The sequence below is a fragment of the Macaca fascicularis genome, chromosome 5, assembly GCF_037993035.2.
Source record: "Macaca fascicularis isolate 582-1 chromosome 5, T2T-MFA8v1.1".
Lineage (NCBI taxonomy): Eukaryota > Metazoa > Chordata > Mammalia > Primates > Cercopithecidae > Macaca > Macaca fascicularis.
In genome coordinates, this window is record NC_088379.1 from 80,397,810 (window position 1) to 80,424,596 (window position 26,787).

Sequence of the window (26,787 nt, forward strand, 5' to 3'; positions counted from 1 at the left end):
TTGGATCTAGACAATAGGACCTTCCATCCTGCCATTTCTGTGACTCTATGGGCAGTACAAATCATGTGTGCATATCACTGTAGACTGACCTTTGATTTCATCTACTTTCAAAAACATGAAGCATCCCTAAAGTAGGATCTCAAAGGGCTATTTAAAATAGTTCAATCATATAGGGTTTTGTGTATTGAACTGATAATAATTTATAATTAACACATCCATTATATGTAAATGGACACTTCTTAAAGGGGCTCATGATGTGATTTCTGCCTTCACAACTACGGAAACTGGAGTGGCTACCTGTAGCTACCCTCCCGACAGTGCAGTGAGATAGTTAAATCACCATTTCCTGATCAAAACCTAGCCTGTGCGCTGCAATGACTTGCCCAGTGGCAGTGTTCATGTTCATGGCAAAATATGGACCTAGATCAGCTCAAACCCTGGTCTCCTGAGCCTCAAGAATGTTCTTTTTCAACTTCTCTCTATTGCACCAGTAACTTGCCTTTCTCACAAAGTTTGGTTTTTGTGGAATTTTTTGGATTTTTTTTATAGCATGGACAGTGAATGGGTAGAGACAAATATGTTTTTGCTAAAATCCACAAAAGCTGTTTTACTCTCTTAATGCTAGACAACATGGCGATGAATGACACTTTTCAGATCATGGGAGCCCCCAGCACCAGGGAGGCCCTCCCAGACCAGCCCAGAGAAAGAGAATGGAAGCCACCAAGCTGCCACTAGAGGATAGCAATGCTGAGCTCACTCCTGTGGCTTTGTGGTGAAGGTGATTCTCTTTCCATGGACAGTTAAATATGGAATCTGGGAGGAGCTTTATATTTACGTTCAGTGCTGTGGGAACAAAATCCAAAAGAAATGAGTGAGAGTGTGACTAAGGGCTTTCATGGTCAAAATAAACACCAGCAAGCAGGAATTACCAAACAGTTGAACATTGCCAGCCTCAAAGCCTGGTCATGTAGACACCATGGCAACCTGAATAAATTTGCATTCCAGGAGCCAATGTAGAGATTGCTTTAAGAGAATGCAGTGGGCATCTTTTAAAACATCTCAAATTATTAATTCACTTGGTTGGCAAATGTATATTGAGTACCAACATGTGAAAAGGGAAGAGAGAATATAGGGGAAGGCAAATCAGATTCCAAGTTCAACAAGCCTATTATACATTCTTCAATTGTATTTGAAGAGGTCTGACTGAGGAATGGCAGCAGAGCCAATGCTCTTCTTCACCTCCCCACTGGTTCTGTTACAGCTGTAAAGGTGCCTCCCACTACGGCCTGACCAAAGACAGGAAGAGGCGCTCACAAGATGGCTGTCCAGATGGCTGTGCAAGCCTCACAGCCATGGCTCCCTCCCCAGAGGTTTCTGCAGCTGCCACCATCTCCTTAATGACGGACGAGCCTGGCCTAGACAACCCTGCCTACGTGTCCTCGGCGGAAGACGGGCAGCCAGCAGTCAGCCCAGTGGACTCTGGACGGAGCAACCGAACTAGGGGTGAGTCAAATGGGTGGTTGTCCAGGATTGGGTTCCTTGGCTTGGGATTGCTCTCTGTGGAATACTTACTGTGGAAAGTTCTAGAAATGTTTTTTAAGGGGAAATCATTCTGGCAGTTTTGGCAGGAACCCAATGTCCAATTCTCCAAAGTGAAGTGAAACCACAAGTACCTCCGATCATTAAACTGTGTGTAATCTGACTTGGTGAAAGGGGCTGAAACTAGACCTAATGATTCATCACTCCTGCAGTGTCAGTAATTTTTCAGCCATACTGTTCAAGAAAAGTGCTATTGTATTCAGTTCAGCCCAGAAACAGAAAAGAAAAGCAGAGCACGTCATACATATTTCACTGTAGAAAACTTAGAAAATACAGGTAAGCAAATTCTACAATCCTACCACCTAGAGGTAGTCACTGTTAATGTCTTATTATATATATTTTATCAGATATGTACATAAATGATGATTTCTATTAAATCATAACTACTGTTCCTCTTGTTGCTTTTCCTCAGCACGGCCCTTTGAGAGATCCACTATTAGAAGCAGATCTTTTAAAAAAATAAATCGAGCTTTGAGTGTTCTTCGAAGGACAAAGAGCGGGAGTGCGGTTGCCAACCACGCTGACCAGGGCAGGGAAAATTCTGAAAACACCACTGCCCCTGAAGGTAAATGACCTCCCCACAAGGCAGGATGGACATGGGCTAGGCTTCCAGGGGGACTTCAGGGATGATGCAATCTGATCACCATCCACCTTCTGTGACCCCTCTCTTCCCGAGGGTATACAATGTTTTTTACTTTGATTAGCCTGCTTCTCACGTAAGTAGCTAAAGGCAGAAAGTATTATCATCTTTTTACATAGATTGAAGAAAAAGTGTTGAAACCCTTACCTTCAGGTGCTAGTGCCATTATGCATTTGAAGAAGAAGAATTATAGTTAAAGAGTGAAAAACATTTAAAACAATGACTGGCACATACAATAAATGCAATATATATATTTGCTCTCCTTACTCTTTCAACTACATGTGAGGTGTGGTGCTGAGTGTTTTACATGCATTTTGTCATTTAAGCCTCACAACAACCCCATACTCCATGTGTATGTGTGTGTATGTGTGTGTGTGTGTGTTTGTGTGTGTTTCGAGACAGAGTCTTACTCTTATCGCCCAGGCTGGAGTGCAACGGTGCAACCTCTGCCTCCTGGGGTCAAGCGATTCTCCTGCTTCAGCCTCCCAAGTAGGTGGGATTACAGGCACCTGCCAAAACAGCCAGCTATTTTTTTGTATTTTTTAGTAGAAACGGAGTTTCTGCATGTTGGTCAGGCTGGTCTTGAACTCCTGACCTCAGGCGATCCACCCACCTCGGCCTCTCAAAGTGCTGGGATTACAGGCATGAGCCACCGCACCTGGCGCTACTACTATTTCTGTTTTATAGATGAGGAAACTGTGGCACAGAGAGGCTCCTTAGGTTGTTCCAAATTACCTTGCTAAACTTTGAATCCAGGTAACATGGCTGTAGAATTCATGCAAAGCAAGCTGTTGAGTCTTAGATCCCATATGTTTTCTCCAGTATAAATGGAGCTGAGGAAATACTGTCCTACTATCTTTGCTTTTTATGTTAGAATTTTAGTAATAATAACATTTTTTAAAAATTGAGCTCTTTCTGTATGCACATAGTGTTTTCAGTCATTTAGCTGTGACAATAATGTTAAGGGGATAGGACTCTCATTCCCATTTTACAGATGGGAAAACGGAGACCCAGAGGGATTAGGTAATTAGTGCAGTCACCCGGCTAGAAAATGGCAGAACCAAGATTTTAACTAAGGTCCTCTCATTCCAGAGCCTACTCTCTTAGCTCCTGGGTTATACTGCCCTCTACTCTTGGGAGTTGGGAGGCAGAGCCTAAACCACTGTGTGTATTATGCCCTCAAAATTCATGAGCAGCCTTATCAGACCTTTTCTTGTATACTTATTCATGATTGCCTCTCACCCTGTACATACATGCTGCATGCTCTAAGAGCTCTCAGCTGATTACAGTCCTGTAAATGCTGTATGTCTTTCTCTCGCCTCCCTTCTATTGTCCAGCCTGCACTCCCACTCTCCTTTCAGCTGGCATTGACATTCCTTCTTTCAGGTTTAATGTAAGCCTTTGCCTCCTCCTGGAAACCTCACTGACTCCTTCAGCCCTCTTTTTAGGTGTTTTTGAAGCACCTGTAGCAGTGATTATCATATTTCATGTAACTGTACATCAAAGTGTAGGGTTTATTATTATTTTTCTGAGTCCTTGTTTTAAGGCCTAGTACAGTGTCTGGCACATAAGTGTCCACTAAATGTCTGTGCAATGACTAAATGAAAAGATTAGAACTTCCTTTCCACCAGTCTCTTCCTCTTATTAAAGACTCCTCAATTCCACTCCATGTAAAGTTCTCTAGTACTTGGGCCAGGCGTGGTGGCTTACTCCTGTAATACCAGCACTTTGGGAGGCTGAGGCAGCCATATCACCTGAGGGTGGGAGTTTGAGACCAGCCTGGACAACATAGTGAAACCCCATCTCTATTAAAAATACAAAAATTAGCCAGGGCGTGGTGATGGGCACCTGTAATTCCAGCTACTTGGGAGGCTGAGGCTGCAGTGAGCTGAGATTGTGTCACTGCACTCCAGCCTGGGTGACTCCATCTCAAAAAAAAAAAAAAAAAGTTATCTTGAAAAAGATATATTTGCATATTTATTACAAAAACATTTATAAAAGAGATTATTATATGTAAGGCACCGGCCTAGGTGCTGTCATTTTATATAAAGAATATAAAATGTAGTTCCTGGCATCAGGGGGTTTATTCAAGACTAAAATAAAATAAAAGCATACCTCATTTTTATTTTTACAAATTGAAAGCTTGTGGTCACCCTATAGCGAACAAGTCTGTTGGCTCCATTTTTCCGAAAGCATGTGCTCACTTCATGTCTCTGTGTCACATTTAGGTAATTCTTGAAGCATCTCAAACTTTTTCATTATTATTATATGTGTTATGGTGATAGGTGATCAGTGATCTTTGGCGTTACTATTGTAATTGTTTTAGCTTGCAATGAACCACGCCCTTATGGGTCAGTAAAGTTAATAATTGTGTGTTCTGACTGCTTCACTGGCCATTTCCCCATGTCTCTCTTCTTGGGCCTCCCTATTCCCTGATACGTGACAGTATTGAAATGAAGCCAATTAGTAACCATACGATAGCTTTTGAGTATTCAAGTGAAAGGAAGAGCCACATGTCTCTCACTTTAAATCAAAAACTAGAAATGAACCTTAGTAAGGAAGGCATATTGAAAGCTAAGGTAGGCTTCAAGCTAGGTCTCTTGTGCCAAACAGCCTAGTTATTAATGCAAAGGAAAAGTTCTTGAAGGAAATTAAAAGTGCTACTTCCAGTGAACACATGACTAACAAAGCAAAACAGCCTTATTGCTGATATGGAGAAAGTTTGAGTGAACTGGATAGAAGAACAAAATAGCCACAATATTCCCTTAAACCAAAGCCTAATCTAAAGGAAGGCCCTAACTCTCTTTGATCCTGTGAAGGCTGACAGAGGTGAAGAAGCTAAAGGAGAAAAGTTGGAAGCTAGCAGAGATTGGTTAATGAGGTTTAAGGAAAGAAGCCATCTCCATAACATAACAGTGCAAGGTAAAGCAGCAAATCCTGATTATAGGGAAGCATCAAATGCTGATGTTAGAAGCTGCAGCAGGTTATCCAGAAGATCTTGCTAAGATCATTGAAGATGGCTTCACTAAGCAGATTTTCTTTTCTTTTTTTTTTTTTTTTTTTTTTTTTTGAGATGGAGTCTCGCTCGCTCTGTAGCCCAGGCTGGAGTGCAATGGCATGATCTCGGCTCACTGCAACCACTGCCTCCTGGGTTCAAGTGATTCTCCTGTCTCAGCCTCCCAAGTAGCTGAGATTACAGGCTACTTGGATCTCATGTCCAGCTAATTTTTTGTATTTTTAGTAGAGACAGGGTTTCACCATGTTGGCCAGGCTGGTCTTGAACTCCTGACCTCAGGTGATCCACCCGCCTTGGCCTCCCAAAGTGCTAGGATTACAGACATGAGCCACCGCACTCAGCCAACAGATTTTCAATGTAGATGATACAGCCTTATATTGGGAGAATATGCTATCTAGGACTTTCTTAACTAGAGAGAAGTCAATGCCTGGCTTCAAAGCTTCAAAGGACAGGCTGACTCTCGTGTTCGGGGCTAATACAGCTGGTGACTTTAAGGTGGAGTCCAGTGCTCATTTATCATTTCAAAACTCCTAGAGCCCTTAAGAATTATGCTAAATTTATTCTACCTGTGCTCTATCCACGGAACAACAAAGCCTGATGGCAGCACATCTTTTTACAGCATGGTTTACTCGATATTTTAATTCCACTGTTGAGGCCTACTGCTCAGAAAGAAAGATTCCTTTCAAAATATTGCTGATCATTGATAATGCATCCTGGTTACTAACCCAAGTACTTCAATGGAGACGCACAAGAGTAATGTTGTTTTCATGCCTGCTAACACAATATCCATTCTGCAGCCCATGGATCAAAGAGGAATTTCTACTTTTTTTTTTTTTTAAGACAGAGTCTCGCTCTGTTGCCCAGGCTAGAGTGCAGTGGCGTGATCTCAGCTCACTGCAAGCTTCACCTCCCAGGTTCACGCCATTCTCCCGCCTCAGCCTCCTGAGAGGCTGGGACTACAGGCACCTTCCACCACGCCCAGCTAATTTTTTGTATTTTTAGTAGAGACGAAGTTTCACCGTGTTAGCCAGGACAGTCTCGATCTCCTGGCCTTGTGATCTGCCTGCCTCGGCCTCCCAAAGTGCTGGGATTACAGGCGTGAGCCACCACGCCTGGCCAGTAATTTCTACTTTTAAGTCTCATTATTTAAGAAATAAATTTCGAAAGGCTATAGCTGCCATAGATAGTGATTCCTCTGATGGATCTGGGCAAGGAAAATTGAAATCCTGGAAAGGATTCACCCTTCTACATGCCATTAAGAACATTAGTGATTCATGGGAGAGAGTCAAAATATCAACATTAACAGGAGATTGGAGGAAGTTGATTCTAATTCTCATGGATGACTTTCCGGGGTTCAAGACTTTAGTGGAGAAAAGTAACTATAGATGTGGTGGAAATAGCAAGAGAACTAGAATTGGAAGTGGAGCTTGAAGACATGACCAAATTCCGGGAGGCTGAGGCAGGAGAATGGCATGAACCCGGGAGGTGGAGCTTGCAGTGAGCTGAGATCACGCCACTGCACTCCAGTCCGGGCAACAGAGCAAGACTCCGTCTCAAAAAAAAAAAAAAAAAGATATGACCAAATTGTTGCAATCTCATAATGAAACTTGAACGTGTGTAGAGTTGCTTCTTATGGATGAGCAAAGAAAGTGGTTTCCTGAGATGGAAACTACTGCTGAAGATGCTGTGAACATTGTTGAAACTACAAGAAAGGATTGGGAATATTACATAAACATAGTTGATAAAACAGCAAGGTTAGTAGAGAATTGACTCCAATTTTGAAAGAAGTTCTACTGAAGTTTAAATGCTATCAAACAGCACTGCATTCTACAGAGAATCTGCATAAAAATCTTTCACGAGAGTCAGCTGATGTGGCAAACTTCATGGTCATCTTATTTTAAGAAATTGCCAAAGCCACTCCCAACTTTCAGCAACCACCATTGTGATCAGTCAGCAGCCATCAACATCAAGGCAAAACCCTCTACCAGGAAAAGATTACAACTGAAGGCTCAGATGATCATTAAACAGCATGTTTTAGCAATAAAGTATTTTTAAATTGAGGTATGTACATTTTTTAAAATATGCTGTTATACTTAATAGACTACAGTGTAAACATAACTCTTATAACCACAGAGAAACCAAAAGACTCACTTTATTATGGCAGTCTGGAACCAAACCCACAATATCTCAGAGGTATGCCTGTACTATGAAGAATGAGGTATAAATTAATGACCATAGCAGCCATAGGGGACAGTGTAATCCATGTTTAAGGAATGGCTTATGACTTGGATGGATGTTGGGATGCTGTGTGTTGGAAAATGCATTCAAGTAGCTTAGCTCAATGCCAGCATAAACTCAGTTAATAATTATTATTATATCCTTTAGTCCTTGAGTGAGGACATAATATTGAATAAATTATTTTCTTTCCAGACCAATACAGGAGATGAGGTGAAGGTCAGATCATAGTGTGTCCTGATGATTATTTAGGAGTCTGTACTTGATTTGGGGGCAGTGAACACACCTGGGAGCTCTTATGTAGCGTTATTGCAAGATTGGAGCCATGTTTCCAGAAGACAGAGATAGCAGCCATGTTCCATACGTAGGCGGGCTGGAGTGGGAGAGATTGGATTTCCTCAAACACACTAAGAAGCTGTAACTCCAGAATGGAGTGAGGTGTTAAGACTCAGCTAGGTTGGTATCAATGTCGTCACAGAATTTGTGAGGCAACAATGCTTTCAAAAATGGTCAGAGGACCTCATTGCTTCAGCAACCTACAGTTGGCCTCCTGGCATGGTGTATCCATTCTTTTAACGTCAGTAAAGGTACTGGCACCACTGTTTATCAACTGTGTGACCCTGGCTGGGTTGCTTAATGCTCTAAGCTTCAGCATTTCTTCATCTGAAAAGACAGAGATGGGTCTGGTCATGGTGGCTCACACCTGAAATCCTAGCACTTGGAGGCCAAGGCAAGAGGATCCCTTGAGCCCAGGAGTTGGAGACCAGCCTGGGCAACATAGTGAGACTTTGTCCCTACAAAAAATGAAATTAATGGGACGTGGTGGCACACACCTGTACTCCCAGCTTCTTGGGCTGAGGTGGGAGGATTGCCTGAGCCCATGAGGTCAAGGCTGCTTTGAGCCAAGATCGTACCACTATACTCCAGCCTGGGTGACAGAGTGAGACCCTGTCTCTCAAAAAAAAAAAAAAAAAAAAAAAAAAAAAAAAAAAAAAAAGATAATTATCATCTATTTCATAGGGTTATTGTGAAGACTAAACAAAAAATGCATCCAAATACCTTAACTCAATGTCAGCATATAACAAACTCTCAGCTAATAAGATTATATCCTTTAGTCCTTGAGTAAGGATATAATATTGAGCAAATTCTTTTCTTTCCAGACCAACACAAGTTTTGCAGTTTAAAAATTCCTTTATCTCTTTAAGGTCACTAGGATCTCATTGGTGTTGCTCTAATATCATTTATAAGTGTGAATGGTATGTCCTTTCAAGCTATCATATCAAAAATTCTCTAGAGGTTTAGGTTTGGTAGTATGGTTTTTGTAAATCTGTTGGAAAAGATGGTAACAAAGGAAGGGGAATGAGGGAGGGAAAATTGGCTTTTGTGATTATTTCCAAATCTTTCTTTGCTCAGAATGAATTTTTTTTCCATTCCCTTGTTATACCAGACATGCTCTAGCAAGTGCCTGTGATATAGCCTACTTAATATAACCAAGGTAGTTTAAACATTAATTGAACTCAATCACCCGAGTACTGGTAGTACCAGGAACTGACTGATGAAGCCAGCTACCCCTGCCTTATGCAGTCACTTCAGTTCAATCAGTATAGAGATTAAGGACCCACATTTGCAACATCTCGGGTTTCCTCTACCTACTAAGTTACTTTACTCTAACATACTTAGAAATAATTTTAATTCTTTATTGTTCTTAGGGAATTCAGTACTCATTAATTCATTAGGGAAAATGGACTAAGGTCACAGATTTTGCAAATGCTCACAAGGAACAGACTATCCAGAAGCAGGCCTGCCATGTGAGATCTTTCCAGATGCCATAACGAAAGGAGACTCTTAAGGAGAGGCAGCTGTCAGCACCTACAGAAGACACAAGCATCTCAGCCCTTACCATTGAAACTTGAGCCTTTAGTCACTTGGAGGAGCTAGTTTTTCCACCAGGCTAGGTGTGGCTTGTTCCCACCACTTGTTGGTGTCCCCTCTGAACACTTCTATTCAAACTGAAGTGAAGAAAAACAATGCCAGTCAGTGCTGCTGACTCGTAGGTCCATAGAGCAAGTCCCTCGTGGGCTCTGGCCTGGCTGTGAATCCCTGGTTCCAGGGATACCTGGCAGAGAGTACCGGTCACCAGAGCTCTGGGTTCTGACCTGGCTCTCAGGGCCACCTAACTTTGGGATGTCCAGCCAGTTGCTTCACTCCCCTTCTCTCAGCCTTAAACCTCCTCACTTGTAGGGTTTGACTATCACTGTCAAGCAGCAGAACAATTAGAGCAGCTGTTCTCTGTGTGGTCACAGTGGGATGAGAGATGAGCAGAGAGCTAGGAGAGATTTCTTGGGGAAAGCAGATTCATCAGTTTAAAAATACAGTTTGAAAACACCAGCCTAGATGATCTTTGAATCTCCTTGCTCTGAATTCAGTGATTTCAGGCAAACCAGGGATGAACCGCCCAAGGCCACCAACTAGGCCTTGGCCTCTTCTTGATCATGAATCGGGCCTCTTCCATTTGTTGACAACAATGTCTGGTAGAAAGAAATGATGTTCCCCCAAGCCTGAAAAGCAGAATCTTTAAGGAAGAAATTTTCAAAATTATCTGAGAGGGCAAAATGGCAGATGGGTTCTGTTTTTTACCTCTCAATAAGCAAGTGATAAAACTGTAATTCATTCCATTACAAATCGTTCATTCACTTCTATTAATTCAATAAACTTCAGCTAGAGGCCCCTGCATGCAGAGATATGTGTAGAGAACCATGGAACAGCTGGAGGTTGTGCCCTCAGGTTTTATGGACATGATATGAGGTATATAAGAAATGAGTATAAGCTGGGCGCGGTGGCTCACACCTGTAATCCCAGCACTTTGGGAGGCTGAGGTGGGTGGATCACCTGAGCTCAGGAGTTCAGGACTGGCCTGGACAACATGACAAAACTCCGTCTCTACAAAAAATACCAAAATTTGCCAGGAATGGTGGCATGTGCCTGTAGTCTTAGCTACTTGCTAGGCTGAGGTGGGAAGATCACTTGAGCTCAGGAGGCAGAGGTTGTAGTGAGATACTGCACTCCAACCTAAGCAACAGAGGGAGACCCTGTCTCAAAAAAAAAAAAAAAAAAAAAGGTAAAAATAACCATAAAGGATTGAGTGCTGTGAGAAATAGCTAGAAAGCTTTACAGGAAATGGACTGTTTAGAGCAAGAGAAGGAGGAATCAGGGTAGAGTTTAATTGGAAGGGCCTTGAAGGAAAAATTGGGTTTAAGCTTGGGATGAAAAACATTCCAAGCAGAGAAACTTGCACTGGCACAGAGGCAGGAAAATGGAAAACATGTATGAGGAAAAATGAATAGTTTAGTTTGGCTGACACTGAAGTTTGGCAAGAAGAGTAGTTGGAAAGGTCCATTGGGTGGGTGTCTTAAATAAACACTCTTTGTCCATTTCAGTCTTTCCGAGGTTGTACCACCTGATTCCAGATGGCGAAATTACCAGCATCAAGATCAATCGAGTAGATCCCAGTGAAAGCCTCTCCATTAGGCTGGTGGGAGGTAGCGAAACCCCACTGGTCCATATCATTATCCAACACATTTATCGTGATGGGGTGATTGCCAGAGACGGCCGGCTACTTCCAGGAGACATCATTCTAAAGGTAGAGACTATGGCTGTGGGGCTGCAGCAAGGGGCTTCTGAGCAAATAATTGGTAGATGCATAGATGAATGAGCAAAATGGTAAAAAAAAAAAATGTGGATAGTCACTTTCTATCATTTTATGACTCTGAGATTTGTCATTTAATTGAGATCTTTGTTTCTCTCTGTCTTGCTCTTTCACTCTCTCCACCCTTTCTCTCTGGACATAAATATTTATCTGTCTATATATCATTTTATCTGTCCCCTCTTCTCCCTTCTAGCTTTTTCCATCTTCCTCTTCGTTCCCTTTCTCCACCTCCTCTTTCTTCTTTTATCTCTTTTTGTAAAGGGCATTAATATAAAATAAAATGGGGACAATATTTTCTTAAATTGTTTTTAGAGTAGATTAGTAGAACATTTTGTATTTTATTTAATCACAGTCACCTACTCTTTGAAAGTCAATTTCCTATAGTCTTATGGCCCTCCCTGAAAATAAAAATAATCTCTATGCTAGTTTCACCAACCCAGAGAGATTCCAGGGGAGACAGGTGTTGGAATAGAATGCTTTGGGTGTTACTGTCCTCAGAGGCTTGGTTAAAGGGAAGGACTTTAAGGAGGAATTTTCAGAACAGAAAGGATAAAGAGCTGTTTATCAGACAGAAGTCCAGTGTTTGCCAAAAGTGACAAGAAACCCCTCCCTGCTCATATATTTTCTATCTGACACTCAGATAACAGTTCTATCCCATCCCTTCTAGGTTGCTGAGGGACCGGCTCCTGTCACATTATGAGCTGTTTCTTTGGCAAACTGATTGGAATAAGAGGAGAAATAACCTAAAGCAGTTTTCACAGAAATGCTGAAATTCCTGCTGGCCTCTGAGGTGGAGCATAAGACAGGGCCCTCGGGGCAGTCCACAGTACAATCAGTGACACTGTGCATGGCTGCCTCCCAGTTCTAGTGGAAACTATGCTGCCTGGGAGGGTTGCATAATAAAACATTTTGATTCCTGTGGCCTTCAACTGGCACTTACAAGCAAAAGGGCTGCCAGGACTATTTAGCAGGCAACCATGACTCCCCTGACCTTCTCTGGGCCCAGAGGTGATGGGGGAACCGGGTCCTGCCACCTCAGGTGCTCTCCTCACCTGTGCTTGGACAAGGGTGGTGAGCTTTGCCTTTGCATGAGGGAGCCTCTGGAGCTGCACCAGAGAACAGGTGACTGTATCCTCAAGAAAGGCCTTTGCAAAGCCTGTTCCAAGCCTTCTCTAACAATTGGCTGCAAATACAAGAAATCTTATCAAACTACAGAAATTCAAGAAAGTTATTTCTCCTCCATGGGGCCTCTTTCCTGAAGCACAGAGTGCAGCGCTTGCTGTGAAATTGTTTTCTTCCAACATGGGGGCTACAGCCTCCAGGCTGGGCCTGTGTAGCCAGAGAAATTAAAACCAGAAAGCCCCATGCAGTATCAGCTCTACACATCATTAGTGAGGCACAAATGAGAGGGCCGAGCTTAAGCTTGTTTAAGTAACTTTATAAAGAGATCTAGCCTTTCAATAAAAGAGTCTAGACACTTCCTTTCATATCAGTTTGTTTGAAACTGTGCAAGGATTTCTTCCTTTTGCTGAGAACACGGGCAAAAAAAATCTTGCAGGGGACCACCCTGAGACCTGACACGTTCCCATGCGCACATACACAGTATCATACACACATACGCTCCTTCATGCTCACATACTCACAGACCCTCACTCACACACTAGAACATCTGCATATACACACAGTGGTGAGGACTGGAAGTTCGGGTATAAGTTGACCCAGGGAGAAAAATTCAGTTGGAGATTTTTGGGAAGAAAATGTCAACTCGGCTTGAACAGCTGTTTAATGCAATCATTTGACTGAGGCAAATTGGAAAAATGCTTTTCTTTTGCCTTTTCCTACCTTATCTTCCTTTCCTCTCTTCCTGCCAGCTAAAAAATAATGACAACAGAAATGAAGGCCAGGATTCTGGGAATAAATATGTGGGCTTGGGTAAGAACAAGGTGGAGAAAGACGGTGTCTACTCACAGAGGCCTGGAGAGGTGCTGCAGGCCACGCTTGGAGAGAACAGGGTTAGAAACGCTGTTGGAAGGTGCAGTTATTGGACACAGGATGAGGTGGGAGAGCATAGCAGTCTTTAAAGACAGGATCGTGGCTATTCTGCAGGCCTGGATCTTTCAGGAAGGGTTGTGGCAGGTGGAGCTGACCACATGATTGTTCCACCTGCCCCCAGGTCAACGGGATGGACATCAGCAACGTCCCTCACAACTATGCCGTGCGTCTCCTGCGGCAGCCCTGCCAGGTGCTGTGGCTGACTGTGCTACGTGAACAGAAGTTCCGCAGCAGGAACAATGGACAGGCCCTGGATGCCTACGGATCCCGGGATGACAGCTTCCATGTGATTCTCAACAAAAGTAGCCCCGAGGAGCAGCTTGGAATAAAACTGGTGCGCAAGGTGGATGAGCCTGGGGTTTTCATCTTCAATGTCCTGGATGGCGGTGTGGCAGATCGACATGGTCAGCTCGAGGAGAACGACCGCGTGTTAGCCATCAACGGACATGACCTTCGATATGGCAGCCCAGAAAGTGCGGCTCATCTGATTCAGGTGAGTCACAGATCATTCCAGGATCCCAGTCAGAAACCCCATACATGAGCAAGAATGCAAATCCCCCTGAACCAGGCACCCTGTCACTACCACATGTGTCATGCAGTGCCTCCCTTTCAAGGAGTCAGGATGGAAAGACCAACATTTAGAAAGCTTCTGCCCAGGTAAGAACATTACTCGGCTGAGCGTGGTGGCCCACGCCTGGAATCCCAGCACTTTGGGAGGCCGAGGCGGGTGGATCACCTGAGGTCAGGAGTTCAAGGCCAGCCTGGCCAACAGGGTGAAACCCCATCTCTACTAAAAATACAAAAAATTAGCCAGGCATGGTGGCAGATTCCTGTAATCCCAGCTATTCAGGGGGCTGAGGCAGGAGAATCGCTTGAAACCAGGAGGCAGAGAGGTTGCAGTAAGCTGAGATCGCACCATTGCACTCCAGCCTGGGCAACAAGAGCGAGACCCATCTCAGAAAAAAAAAAAAAAAAAGAACATTACACGAGCAAATGATGGGCTTCAAGGCCATGGACATTCCCTAGGTGTTGTGTTGTCAGCCATCCAGTCTGACTGCAGATAAACACGTTGGGTTGTATGCTACAATCTCACAGAATTAGGATCACTCAGGGTCAGCAGGGTCGTGTCATCCCTGTACCCAGTATGTCCAGTGTAGACCCAGGGGTCAGTTACATACATTCAGGACACATCTAAGACATCTAGTTGTATTTACTCCCGTAAGAAGCTGTGCCATGTGGGACGTAGTAGCTCAGCCAGGTGTGGAGGCTCACACCTGTAATCCCAACAGTTTGGGAAGCCAAAGCAGGAAGGTGACTTGAGCTCAGGAGTTTGAGACCAGCCTGGACAGCATAGTGAGATCTCGTCTTTACAAAATTCAAGAAATTAGTCAGGCATCATGACATGCACCTGTAGTCCCAGCTACTCGAGAGGCCAAGGCGAGTGGATCACCTGAGGTCAAGAATTCAAGGTCAGCCTGGCCAACATGGTGAAACCCTGTCTCTACTAAAAATACAAAAAATTAGCCAGGCGTGGTGGCAGGGGCCCGTAATCCCAGCTACTTGAGAGACTGAGGCAGGAGGAAAAAAAAAAAAAAGGCTATGCCATGCCATCCTCCAGGGATCCTATGGACAGGATAAGTCTTAGTCTCCACGGCTAAGTCCAGGTGACTTGGAAAGCACATGGAAACCCAAGTATGAACCTGAGAGGAAGCCCTCTAATAAGAGAGGGACACAAATTCTTGATCTCTCAGGCAAGTAGAGTTCATGACTGTTCCAACTAATCCACTTTTCTGACCAGTATAATGTCATCAAGCACCCGCATGTGTTTTGTTGACTTTGTCAGGGTCACTGTTGAAATTTTTTTTCTTTAACTTTTTTATTTTAAGATAATTATCAATTAATATGGGATTGTAAGAAATAATACACAGAGATCCCAAAAACAGTAAAGAGTTACTGTTTTTCCTAGTGTTAACATCTTGCAAAACCATAGTATGGCGTCACAAGCATGCTATTGACATTAACAGTCATAACAGAATATTTCCGTCACCACAAAGATCCCTATAAAAGTTGCCTTCTATTGCCACATCCATTTCCCTCCCACCCCATGTCCTCCTTAACCCTTGGAAATCACTAATCTGTTTTCTATTTCTATAATTTTGAATTTCAAGAATGTTATATAAATGAAATCATATATAGACTTGGGGGACCGGCTTTTTTCACCCAGTATAATGCTCTGATAGTTCTGTGTCTCAGCGACGTTTCATAAGCTGTGAGCTTTATTCTTAGAAGAACAGACTTTGTTCTGGGCTCTTATGTTCTAACCCATTCATTCACTTCATCCAGTAAATATCTGTTAAGTTCTGCTGCTTACGTGCCCGTGGGTTAGATGCAGAAATTGGAGGACCACTTAGATTATTCTTCCAAAGGATCCACCACTGTAGCAGGAAAGCTGGACTTGATCTAAATGACTGCCCATGCAGTCTAACACTACTGCAATGGAAAAATTAAGTATGATGCTGCTGCAGGCACAGGGGAGGTTTTTGCTTGGCCAGGTCTATGAATTCCTCAGAGGAGGAAGATCTTGAACATGGGGCTTGAGGAATGAGCTGAAGTTCTCCAGTGTATAAGTCAGCAAGGGTCATTCTAAGGAGACACAGGACAAAAGAACATTTCCTTAATAGCCCATGTGTTAGTCCATTCTCATGCTGCTGATAAAGACATACCCAAGGCTGGGTAATTTAAAAAGAAGAAGAGGTTTAATGGAACCACAGTTCCACATGGCTCAGGAGGCCTCACAATCATGGCAGAAGGTGAAAGGCGAGTCTTACATGGCAGCAGGCAAGAGAGAATGAGGGTCAGGCAAAAAGGGAAACCTTTATAAAACCATTGGATCTCATGAGACTTACTACCACAAGAATGGTATGGGGGAAACCATCCCCGTGATTCAATTATCTCCCACCGGGTCCCTCCCACAACACGTGGGAATGATGGGAGCTACAACTCAAGATGAGACTTGGGTGGGGACACAGCCAAACCATATCAGCCTATTAGGGAAATGATAAATAGCACCTGGAGCCTGGGGTGTGTATTTTAGGGAAATGATAAATAGCACCTGGAGCCTGGGGTGTGTATTTTAAAAAGCAGCCATAGACGAGGCAAGAGACAGATCTTGTGAAATATTGCGAGCCATGCTAAGGACCTCGGACTTTATCTGCAAAGCCATAGGGGCATTGTTGGAAGGGTTTAGGAAAGGAAATGGCATGATCTTCTAGAATGATCTCTCTAAAGTCAGTGGAGAGCTGAAAGGAGAAGGGCAAGATCCAGAGGCCTTATCTTAAAAAGTATTCTCAATTATCCAGCAAGTCTATGTCAACTTCCATTTAGTGACTGAAGTCTTCATACTTTGAGAATAGGCAGTAAGTCAGCAGCAGTAACTGACGGAGCCCTGCACCAAGTTCCACAAAGGGTGATCATCAAAAGACTGCTTGCTCTCAAGGACTTGGTTATTTAAACACAAATAAATTTGCCTGCACCTGAGATCTCGTTATGTGATTCTTCCAGGTGCTGGCAACTCTCTTCACTGTCCTGTACAGTAGCTTATCCCTCTTCTTGGAAGAGGACCAAGTGTTAGATGGTATTACTGTCATTGTAGACCTGGGCAGCCTGAGGCAGAGGGTACAAGGGGACTTAGCCTTCTCCCTCTGCCCACCAGGGCAGAAAACACACATGGTAAGTACCTTAGCTGCTGAGCTGTGCTGCTTGGTGGTGTCCCAGTTCCAAGGTGGCTCTCGGCCCCCATGGATGCTCATCTGCCCTAGAGGGCCCAAGCTCGTGCCCAGTAGATCAGGTGGGGAACAAAACCAGAGTTAGAAGAGGCATTTTCTGGCTGGGTACGGTGACTCACGCCTTTAATTCCAGCACTTTGGGAGGCCAAGGCGGGCAGATCGCGAGGTCAGTAGTTCGAGATCAGCCTGGCCAACATGGTAAAACCCCATGTCTACTAAAAATACAAAATTAGCCAGGTGTGGTGGCGGGCACCTGTAATTCCAGCTACTTGGGAGGCTGAGGTAGGAGAATTGCTTGAACCCAGGAGGCAGAGGTTTCAGTGAGCCAAGATGGCACCACTGCACTCCAGCCTGGGGGACAGAGCAAGACTCCGTCTCCAAAAACAAACAAACAAACAAAAAGGGACATTTTCTTTCTGAGGTGTACACCATCTATTCCCAAATTCATGTGCCCACCTCAGCTTCTCCTCTGACCACACTTACACCTCCAGATGTCTGCTTCATATCTTCCTGTGGATATGGCAAAGGCATCTCAAATTTAATGTCCAAAATGGAACCCTTGGCTCCTCCCATTCCACCGCTTGCCCAACATGCTCTGCCCTAGGCCATTCCCAGTCTATCAAAATGGCACCTCTGTTTACCCAGTGACTTGAGCCAAAAAGAACTTTGACTCTCCTCAACATCTCCCTCCCCCACCCCATTTTGACCTGGTCTGAGTGACAGCCAGAGCCTCTGCTGGCCTCCTGCCTTCCACACTTAATCATCTCTCTCCTACTCTACGCACAGCAGAGAGAATGAGCTGTTTACCAAACCACTCCAGTCAGGATGCCGCTCTCTCCCTCTCAGCCCTCTGTGGCTTCCTGAGACACTTCGGTTAAAGTTGCAGATCCTTACCATGGCCTGCAGTGCCATATGTCTCCTAGCCTTCTGTTCTCTCTCCAACCTCATTTCTTACAGAAGAGATGTCTAGTATTCTCCCCATGTTTAACCATGTGCCACGTTGCCTTCTTGCTGCTCTTCAAGCGTTTCTGCCTCAGGCCTGGCATTCTTGCTGTTCCTCTACCTGGAAGAATCTTCTAAATATCCATTTGCCACATTCCCACAGTTCATTCAGGTCTCCCCTCAACTGTCAGAGAGCTCTTCACTGTCAGTTCTACTTAGAATTGTGTCAATTTCTGCTCATAGACACTTTATCCTACAATACGCTTCAACTCCTACCAACTAATATTACCTGCCAGACAGAACAGTAAAGTATTGTATCTGCAGCCAAGCGCAGTGGTTCGTGCCTATAATCTGAGCACTTTGGGAGGCCGAGGCGAGTGGGTCACCTGAGGTCAGTAGTTCGAGACCAGTCTGGCCAACAGGGTGAAATCCCATCTCTACTAAAAATACAAAATTAGCCAGGGGTGGTGGCGCACCCCTGTAATCCCAGCTACTTGGGAGGCTGAGGCAGAAGAATCACTTGAACTTGGGAGGCGAAGGTTGCAGTGAGCCAAGATGGTGCCATTGTACTCCAGCCTGGGCAAAAAGAGTGAAACTCTGTCTCAAAAGAAAAAAAAATTATTATTGTATCCTCAGCACTTAAAGCAATGGCTGGCAATAGCAGGCATTCAATATGTGTTTGCCAAATGAGTAAGTGGAGTCAAATTACCAACATCTATGTGTATATAAAATATATTTTATACATTAACTTTATCTCCTAGGGATTGGTTATCAAACCATTTACCAAAGAAGCACCAAATCTGCTTTCACATGCTATTTGTCCCCAAGATATCGTATCTACTTTTGTCCCCTTGAATTTGTTCAGTAATTATTGGCTGAGCAACTTCTTTGTGCCTAGAGGTGTGTGGTACCATTGTGAACTAGGCTGGTACAGTTCCTGGCTTCATAGAGCTTGGAATGTATTCCTACCTTTGATCTCAAAACAACCAAGTCAGCATCAGGCAGGTGGCATTAGCTGGTCAGTGAATGCGAAGAGAAAATATACTATGTTTATGAAAACCTTCACACATGGAAAAGGGAGAGTCCATTGTATTTCTTTATGAAGAAACTGTGTTCTTAGCATGATTTTTTTTTTTTTCCTCACTTTGAAAACTAGCCTTTTAGGTGACCACCAGTATTTTATCATGTTACACTTGTTAACTCCCTCTGCAGGTCAATTGGTGCAACTCACATTCTGGAGATAATGTTTGCCAACTATACTTCGCAATAAACAAAAGAAAAACTCTTACTCATCATGTCATTTGGAAAAATCTTGACTACATATGGCATTTTGCTTTTGTAGATTAATAACAGAAGAGCAAAAACCGTTTCTTCTCTGAGAAAGTTAATTTATAAAATAAAATCTTGCCTAACACTGGGACTTCCTAAAAGATTCTTTTGCTTACTAAACAAAGCCAACATGCTTTATAAGCAGGAAAAACCTTTTTAAAAAAATGGGATCAAAGCTAGTTGAAAAAGAAATGGAAAACACGGAATGCTGGAAAAACCTAGCTAAGCAATCACATGCCATTTCTGAAGAGTGGATTTTATTTATGTGATATTTGTAACACACACCAGGCTGAGGGGATTAAACTAAATATCCTTCAAAGGTTGAGACTCAAATTTCTAACCAATCCTTGACTATGTTGCCTTTGTATGTCTACTCCATGAATCACATTTGCCTTACAAAGAAATTCCCAGACAACATGTTTTTTGGTCATGTTCTCTCCCACAGTACCCCACATTCAGCTTTTTTTCTGCATTATTTCAGGGAAGAGTTATTACAGAGAGGCCACAACCATTTTATGTTTGACCAATTTTTACATATGTTGAGCTCTAACCTCAGCTTACTCAGCAGCAGCCTGGGTTTGCCAGGCCCTTTTAAGAAGAAAGTCCTTATGGATATAGAAGCCTCAAATATGGTGCTGATGACTTATGTAGCAACTAAGTACAATTTTATTTTTCTCCATCGTCAATTTCTCAAGTGTTTTGGGCATAATCACTGGAATAACTGTATGAAAGAGGCAACTGTTTGGAACTGTCATATGTCATAGCTAAGATAAGAGAACAAAGAAATAATAGACCAAAGATTCAAATTTGCATGTCCCTCTTAAGCCTTTTTTTCCCAGGCAATTCCAGACTTGATGAAGAAACTGAAAATACTCAAAGCCATTTGCAGAGCTGATGATAATATGGGCTTTCATCAATACTGACATATGTGTAATTGTTTTTTCCTTATATGAATCAATATTTAAATGAGAATTCATTTCATCAAAGAATATTTGACAACAGGCTCTTCAAACTTTTTTTTTTTTTTTTTTTTTTTTTAATGAGATAGACCTTCAGAGAGCGACAAAACCCATAATGGACTACTTGCATTACCTACACGCATTTTAAATACATGATTCCAGCTCATGAATTTTGCTGTATACCTGCAAAAAAGGGTAGAACTTTTGTGGTACTGTAAACATTCAAGTCCCCTGGAGCCAGTGAGAATCACCAGTGAAATAAAACCTGATAGATCTGTATTTTTTTTAACAGATCAGTACACTTAATCTGGAATTAAATCCCTACTTAAATAAATTGTCTTACCATGGTTTTGTGATAAATTTAATGCACATAGACGTGATTAGAGATTATTTTTTAATCTCCTTGAGCTGAATTCTCAGTCCAAATGATTTTTGTATAGGGCTCCAAATTTTATGCATTCTTGATACAGGGTGTGACTTGGTAAACTGTATAGCTTTTCAACTTAGAATTCCATGAGTGAACATTATGTGCAGCTATACACTACAAATATTAGGGGATCTTGAAACTTCACTACCCTTCCTCTAACCCACATATCCCCCCAAATACATATTTTTTATAGAACATAATCATGAGAGTAACTTTTAGATATTGTAAAAGAAGTGGTGTATGAGGCAAGGATGCTGAGTCATTTTACTGACTCAGCCACCAGCAGATTCAGGGACTCAAGAACTAAATCTTTGTGTCTTGCCCTTGTCACTGTCATCTGTATGACCCCATATAAGTCACCATCTGTATTATCATTAATGTCTTTGAATCTAAAGATATATGCTTCTGGGAACATAAGGATGAACATGGAGCTATAGTCTACTGGGAAAAATAAACCATATTGCTGCCCTAATTCTCCTTTTCCACCCCGATCGAATCTTAAGATCCTATTTACTATGTTTCTTCAAAGCCTCCTTAATTTCCTCTCTCCTTGACCAGACTGATTGCTTTTAGCTTCCTGAAGGAGCTACCACCTCTTCAGCATGAGATACTCATAAACTTTTTAATAATATATCAGGCGCTTTGCTGGGGGTCCAAAGTTTCAATGGCAAACAAATCAACACAGACCAGATTTGCTCTGCCAAACTCATTTTATAGGGAATATCAACTTATAGTACACCACTAATTCATTCTAGAGTTGTATTTCTGGAGCCTCCAACTCGTTGCTCAATGGAAGGATTTTTTTTCCCCTGGAAGTTCTTTTGTTTACTGGAAAGAAGGAAAGGGGAAGGATTCTGTTTCCATACCTTGTTGGGAAATACACTGACATATCAACAGGAATGACTGATGCCTTTGATTTTTTCTAGCATATCATTTGGTTCTGATGCTTCCAGTTGTCTGTACTGTCATGTAAGGTCTGTATGGCATCATGTGGTCTCAGGGGTAGGCTGCTCTGCTATAATTTGCCCTATAGTGCAGTCCTGAATATCTCCTTGTCACCTTTCAATTAATCCATAGGTAAAGACAGGAATCTATTGAATTTTTGGATTCATAGAACATAGAGACAATCCCCTATGCTTGTACAAATGACAAAATTGAAACACCATTAATGAGATCCTCCATGCAACTGGTTCATCAACAAAAAGACCCTACTCTGTAACTGGACAGACCAGAACTCATCTTCTGGGTTCTATTCTGCATGTGCACACACATAACTTTATTACAGAGAGTCCAGAACTTACTACATTTTTGAGATGACTTGAAAAGATATTCAATGTGGAAAAAACTAGGAATAGTTGACCTGGAAAGGGAAAGAGCTAAGAGGGGGCAATGAGAGTGATCTTCAAATAGGATTGTCACAGGGAAAATGATGCGGGATTGCCCTACTGAACATAACTAGACCAATAGGAAGCAATAGGATGGCAAATTTAAGTTCAACCTAAGGACAAACATTCTAACTAGCACTGTCTAAAAATGGCCAGTGCTGCCTTGGGATACGGTGAGCTCCCTGTCATTGGGGGTAGCGAAGCATGAGCTGGGTGACAACATGACGAGGAATTTTTAGGGAAATTGAATTACAGGCTATAGAGAAAATGTTGGATGAGATGATGTCTGACATTTCTTGTATGTCTTTGACTTTCTAATTTTATGGAATCAGTGCCTTCACAATTTCCCAGGGCTTTGTGAGCACAAGATGGATTCTCTGAGAATGATACTTGAACACTTGCTGGAAGAGATTCTAAAATGGGGCAACACAGACAGTGTAGAAAGAGCTATCCCCACAAGTATATGTTGAAAAATCATTTAAAGCCAAAGTGTCTCATTCTGAGACACTTGGAAAAGAAACCAATGAGGAATGCAGGATAAATTTTCTTAAAGAAGTGATTATTAAAATATCAGGTAAAATATGTAAAACATGTTGATGATGAAACCCTAGAGGACGAACTCTTTTTTTTTTATTATTATACTTTAAGTTCTAGGGTACATGTGCATAATGTGCAGGTTTGTTACATATGTATACTTGTGCCATGTTGGTGTGCTGCACCCATCAACTCGTCATTTATATCAGGTATAACTCCCAATGCAATCCCTCCCCCCTCCCCCCTCCCCATGATAGGCCCCGGTGTGTGATGTTCCCCTTCCCAAGTCCAAGTGATCTCATTGTTCAGTTCCCACCTATGAGTGAGAACATGCGGTGTTTGGTTTTCTGTTCTTGTGATAGTTTGCTGAGAATGATGGTTTCCAGCTGCATCCATGTCCCTACAAAGGACGCAAACTCATCCTTTTCTGTGGCTGCATAGTATTCCATGGTGTGTATGTGCCACATTTTCTTAATCCAGTCTGCCACTGATGGACATTTGGGTTGATTCCAAGTCTTTGCTGTTGTGAATAGTGCCGCAATAAACATACGTGTGCATGTGACTTTATAGCAGCATGATTTATAATCCCTTGGGTATATACCCAGTGATGGGACGGCAGGGTCATATGGTACTTCTAGTTCTAGATCCTTGAGGAATCGCCATACTGTTTTCCATAATGGTTGAACTAGTTTACCATCCCACCAACAGTGTAAAAGTGTTCCTATTTCTCCACATCCTCTCCAGCACCTGTTGTTTCCTGACTTTTCAATGATCGCCATTCTAACTGGTGTGAGATGGTATCTCATTGTGGTTTTGATTTGCATTTCTCTGATGGCCAGTGATGATGAGCATTTTTTCATGTGTCTGTTGGCTGTATGAATGTCTTCTTTTGAGAAATGTCTGTTCATATTCTTTGCCCACTTTTTGATGGGGTTGTTTGTTTTTTTCTTGTAAATTTGTTTGAGTTCTTTGTAGGTTCTGGATATTAGCCCTTTGTCAGATGAGTAGATTGCAAAAATGTTCTCCCATTCTGTAGGTTGCCTGTTCACTCTGATGGTAGTTTCTTTTGCTGTGCAGAAGCTCTTTAGCTTAATTAGATCCCATTTGTCAATTTTGGCTTTTGCTGCCATTGCTTTTGGTGTTTTAGACATGAAGTCTTTGTCCATGCCTATGTCCTGAATGGTACTACCTAGGTTTTCTTCTAGGGTTTTTATGGTATTAGGTCTAACATTTAAGTCTCTAATCCATCTTGAATTAATTTTCATATAAGGAGTAAGGAAAGGATCCAGTTTCAGCTTTCTACTTATGGCTAGCCAATTTTCCCAGCACCATTTATTCAATAGGGAATCCTCTCCCCATTTCTTGTTTCTCTCAGGTTTGTCAAAGATCAGATGGCTGTAGATGTGTGGTATTATTTCTGAGGACTCTGTTCTGTTCCATTGGTCTATATCTCTGTTTTGGTACCAGTACCATGCTGTTTTTGTTACTGTAGCCTTGTAGTATAGTTTGAAGTCAAATAGCGTGATGCCTCCAGCTTTGTTCTTTTGACTTAAGATTGTCTTGGAGATGCGGGCTCTTTTTTGGTTCCATATGAACTTTAAAGCAGTTTTTTCCAATTCTGTGAAGAAACTCGTTGGTAGCTTGATGGGGATGGCATTGAATCTATAAATAACCTTGGGCAGTATGGCCATTTTCACGATATTGATTCTTCCTATCCATGAGCATGGTATGTTCTTCCATTTGTTTGTGTCCTCTTTTTTTTCACTGAGCAGTGGTTTGTAGTTCTCCTTGAAGAGGTCCTTTACATCCCTTGTAAGTTGGATTCCTAGGTATTTTATTCTCTTTGAAGCAATTGTGAATGGAAGTTCATCCATGATTTGGCTCTCTGTTTGTCTGTTACTGGTGTATAAGAATGCTTGTGATTTTTGCACATTAATTTTGTATCCTGAGACTTTGCTGAAGTTGCTTATCAGCTTAAGGAGATTTTGGGCTGAGACAACGGGGTTTTCTAACTATACAATCATGTCATCTGCAAAGAGGGACAATTTGACTTCTTCTTTTCCTAACTGAATACCCTTGATTTCTTTCTCTTGCCTGATTACCCTAGCCAGAACTTCCAACACTATGTTGAATAGGAGTGGTGAGAGAGGGCATCCCTGTCTTGTGCCAGTTTTCAAAGGGAATTTTTCCAGTTTTTGCCCATTCAGTATGATATTGGCTGTGGGTTTGTCATAAATAGCTCTTATTATTTTGAGGTACATTCCATCAATACCGAATTTATTGAGCGTTTTTAGCATGAAGGGCTGTTGAATTTTGTCAAAAGCCTTTTCTGCATCTATTGAGATAATCATGTGGTTCTTGTCTTTGGTTCTGTTTATATGCTGGATTATGTTTATTGATTTGCAAATGTTGAACCAGCCTTGCATCCCAGGGATGAAGCCCACTTGATCATAGTGGATAAGCTTTTTGATGTGCTGCTGAATCCAGTTTGCCAGTATTTTATTGAGGATTTTTACATCAATGTTCATCAGGGATATTGGTCTAAAATTCTCTTTTTTTGTTGTGTCTCTGCCAGGCTTTGGTATCAGGATGATGTTGGCCTCATAAAATGAGTTAGGGAGGATTCCCTCTTTTTCTATTGATTGGAATAGTTTCAGAAGGAATGGTACCAGCTCCTCCTTGTACCTCTGGTAGAATTCCGCTGTGAATCCATCTGGTCCTGGACTTTTTTTCGTTGGTAGGCGAATTATTGCCTCAATTTCAGAGCCTGCTATTGGTCTATTCAGGGAATCAACTTCTTCCTGGTTTAGTCTTGGAAGAGTGTAAGTGTCCAGGAAATTATCCACTTCTTCTAGATTTTCTAGTTTATTTGCGTAGAGGTGTTTATAGTATTCTCTGATGGTAGTTTGTATTTCTGTGGGGTCGGTGGTGATATCTCCTTTATCATTTTTTATTGCATCTATTTGATTCTTCTCTCTTTTCTTCTTTATTAGTCTTGCTAGCAGTCTGTCAATTTTGTTGATCTTTTCAAAAACCCAACTCCTGAATTCATTGATTTTTTGGAGGGTTTTTTGTGTCTCTATCTCCTTCAGTTCTGCTCTGATCTTAGTTATTTCTTGCCTTCTGCTAGCTTTTGAATGTGTTTGCTCTTGCTTCTCTAGTTCTTTTAATTGTGATGTTAGAGTGTCAATGTTAAATCTTTCCAGCTTTCTCTTGTGGACATTTATTGCTATAAATTTCCCTCTACACACTGCTTTAAATGTGTCCCAGAGATTCTGGTATGTTGTATCTTTGTTCTCATTGGTTTCAAAGAACATCTTTATTTCTGCCTTCATTTCGTTATGTACCCAGTAGTCATTCAGGAGCAGGTTGTTCAGTTTCCATGTAGTTGAGTGGTTTTGATTGAGTTTCTTAGTCCTGAGTTCTAGTTTGATTGCACTGTGGTCTGAGAGACAGTCTGTTATAATTTCTGTTCTTGTACATTTGCTGAGGAGTGCTTTACTTCCAATTATGTGGTCAATTTTGGAATAAGTGCAATGTGGTGCTGAGAAGAATGTATATTCTGTTGATTTGGGGTGGAGAGTTCTATAGATGTCTATTAGGTCTGCTTGCTGCAGAGATGAGTTCAATTCCTGGATATCCTTGTTAACTTTCTGTCTCGTTGATCTGTCTAATGTTGACAGTGGAGTGTTGAAGTCTCCCATTATTATTGTATGGGAGTCTAAGTCTCTTTGTAAGTCTCTCAGGACTTGCTTTATGAATCTGGGTGCTCCTGTATTGGGTGCATATATAATTTAGGATAGTTAGCTCTTCCTGTTGAATTGATCCCTTTACCATTATGTAATGGCCTTCTTTGTCTCTTTTGATCTTTGATGGTTTAAAGTCTGTTTTATCAGAGACTAGTATTGCAACCCCTGCTTTTTTTTTTGTTCTCCATTTGCTTGGTAGATCTTCCTCCATCCCTTTATTTTGAGCCTATGTATGTCTCTGCATGTGAGATGGGTCTCCTGAATACAGCAGACTGATGGGTCTTGACTCTTTATCCAGTTTGCCAGTCTGTGTCTTTTAATTGGAGCATTTAGTCCATTTACATTTAAGGTTAATATTGTTATGTGTGAACTTGATCCTGCCATTATGATATTAACTGGTTATTTTGCTCGTTAGTTGATGCAGTTTCT

General features: G+C 42.1%; 1 protein-coding gene across 10 annotated transcripts in view; it reads left to right on the forward strand.

Annotated features, from left to right (window-relative positions):
* LNX1 (ligand of numb-protein X 1) overlaps positions 1-26,787 on the forward strand; it is a 202,764-nt gene that overhangs the window by 144,893 nt on the left and 31,084 nt on the right. For all 10 annotated transcript variants that reach the window (XM_005555290.5, XM_005555291.5, XM_005555289.5 and 7 more), the window contains 4 exons: positions 1,262-1,503; positions 2,012-2,164; positions 10,928-11,130; positions 13,370-13,741. In XM_005555290.5, coding sequence (XP_005555347.2) covers positions 1,262-1,503; positions 2,012-2,164; positions 10,928-11,130; positions 13,370-13,741 — 970 coding nt within the window. The remainder of the gene's footprint in view (positions 1-1,261; positions 1,504-2,011; positions 2,165-10,927; positions 11,131-13,369; positions 13,742-26,787) is intronic.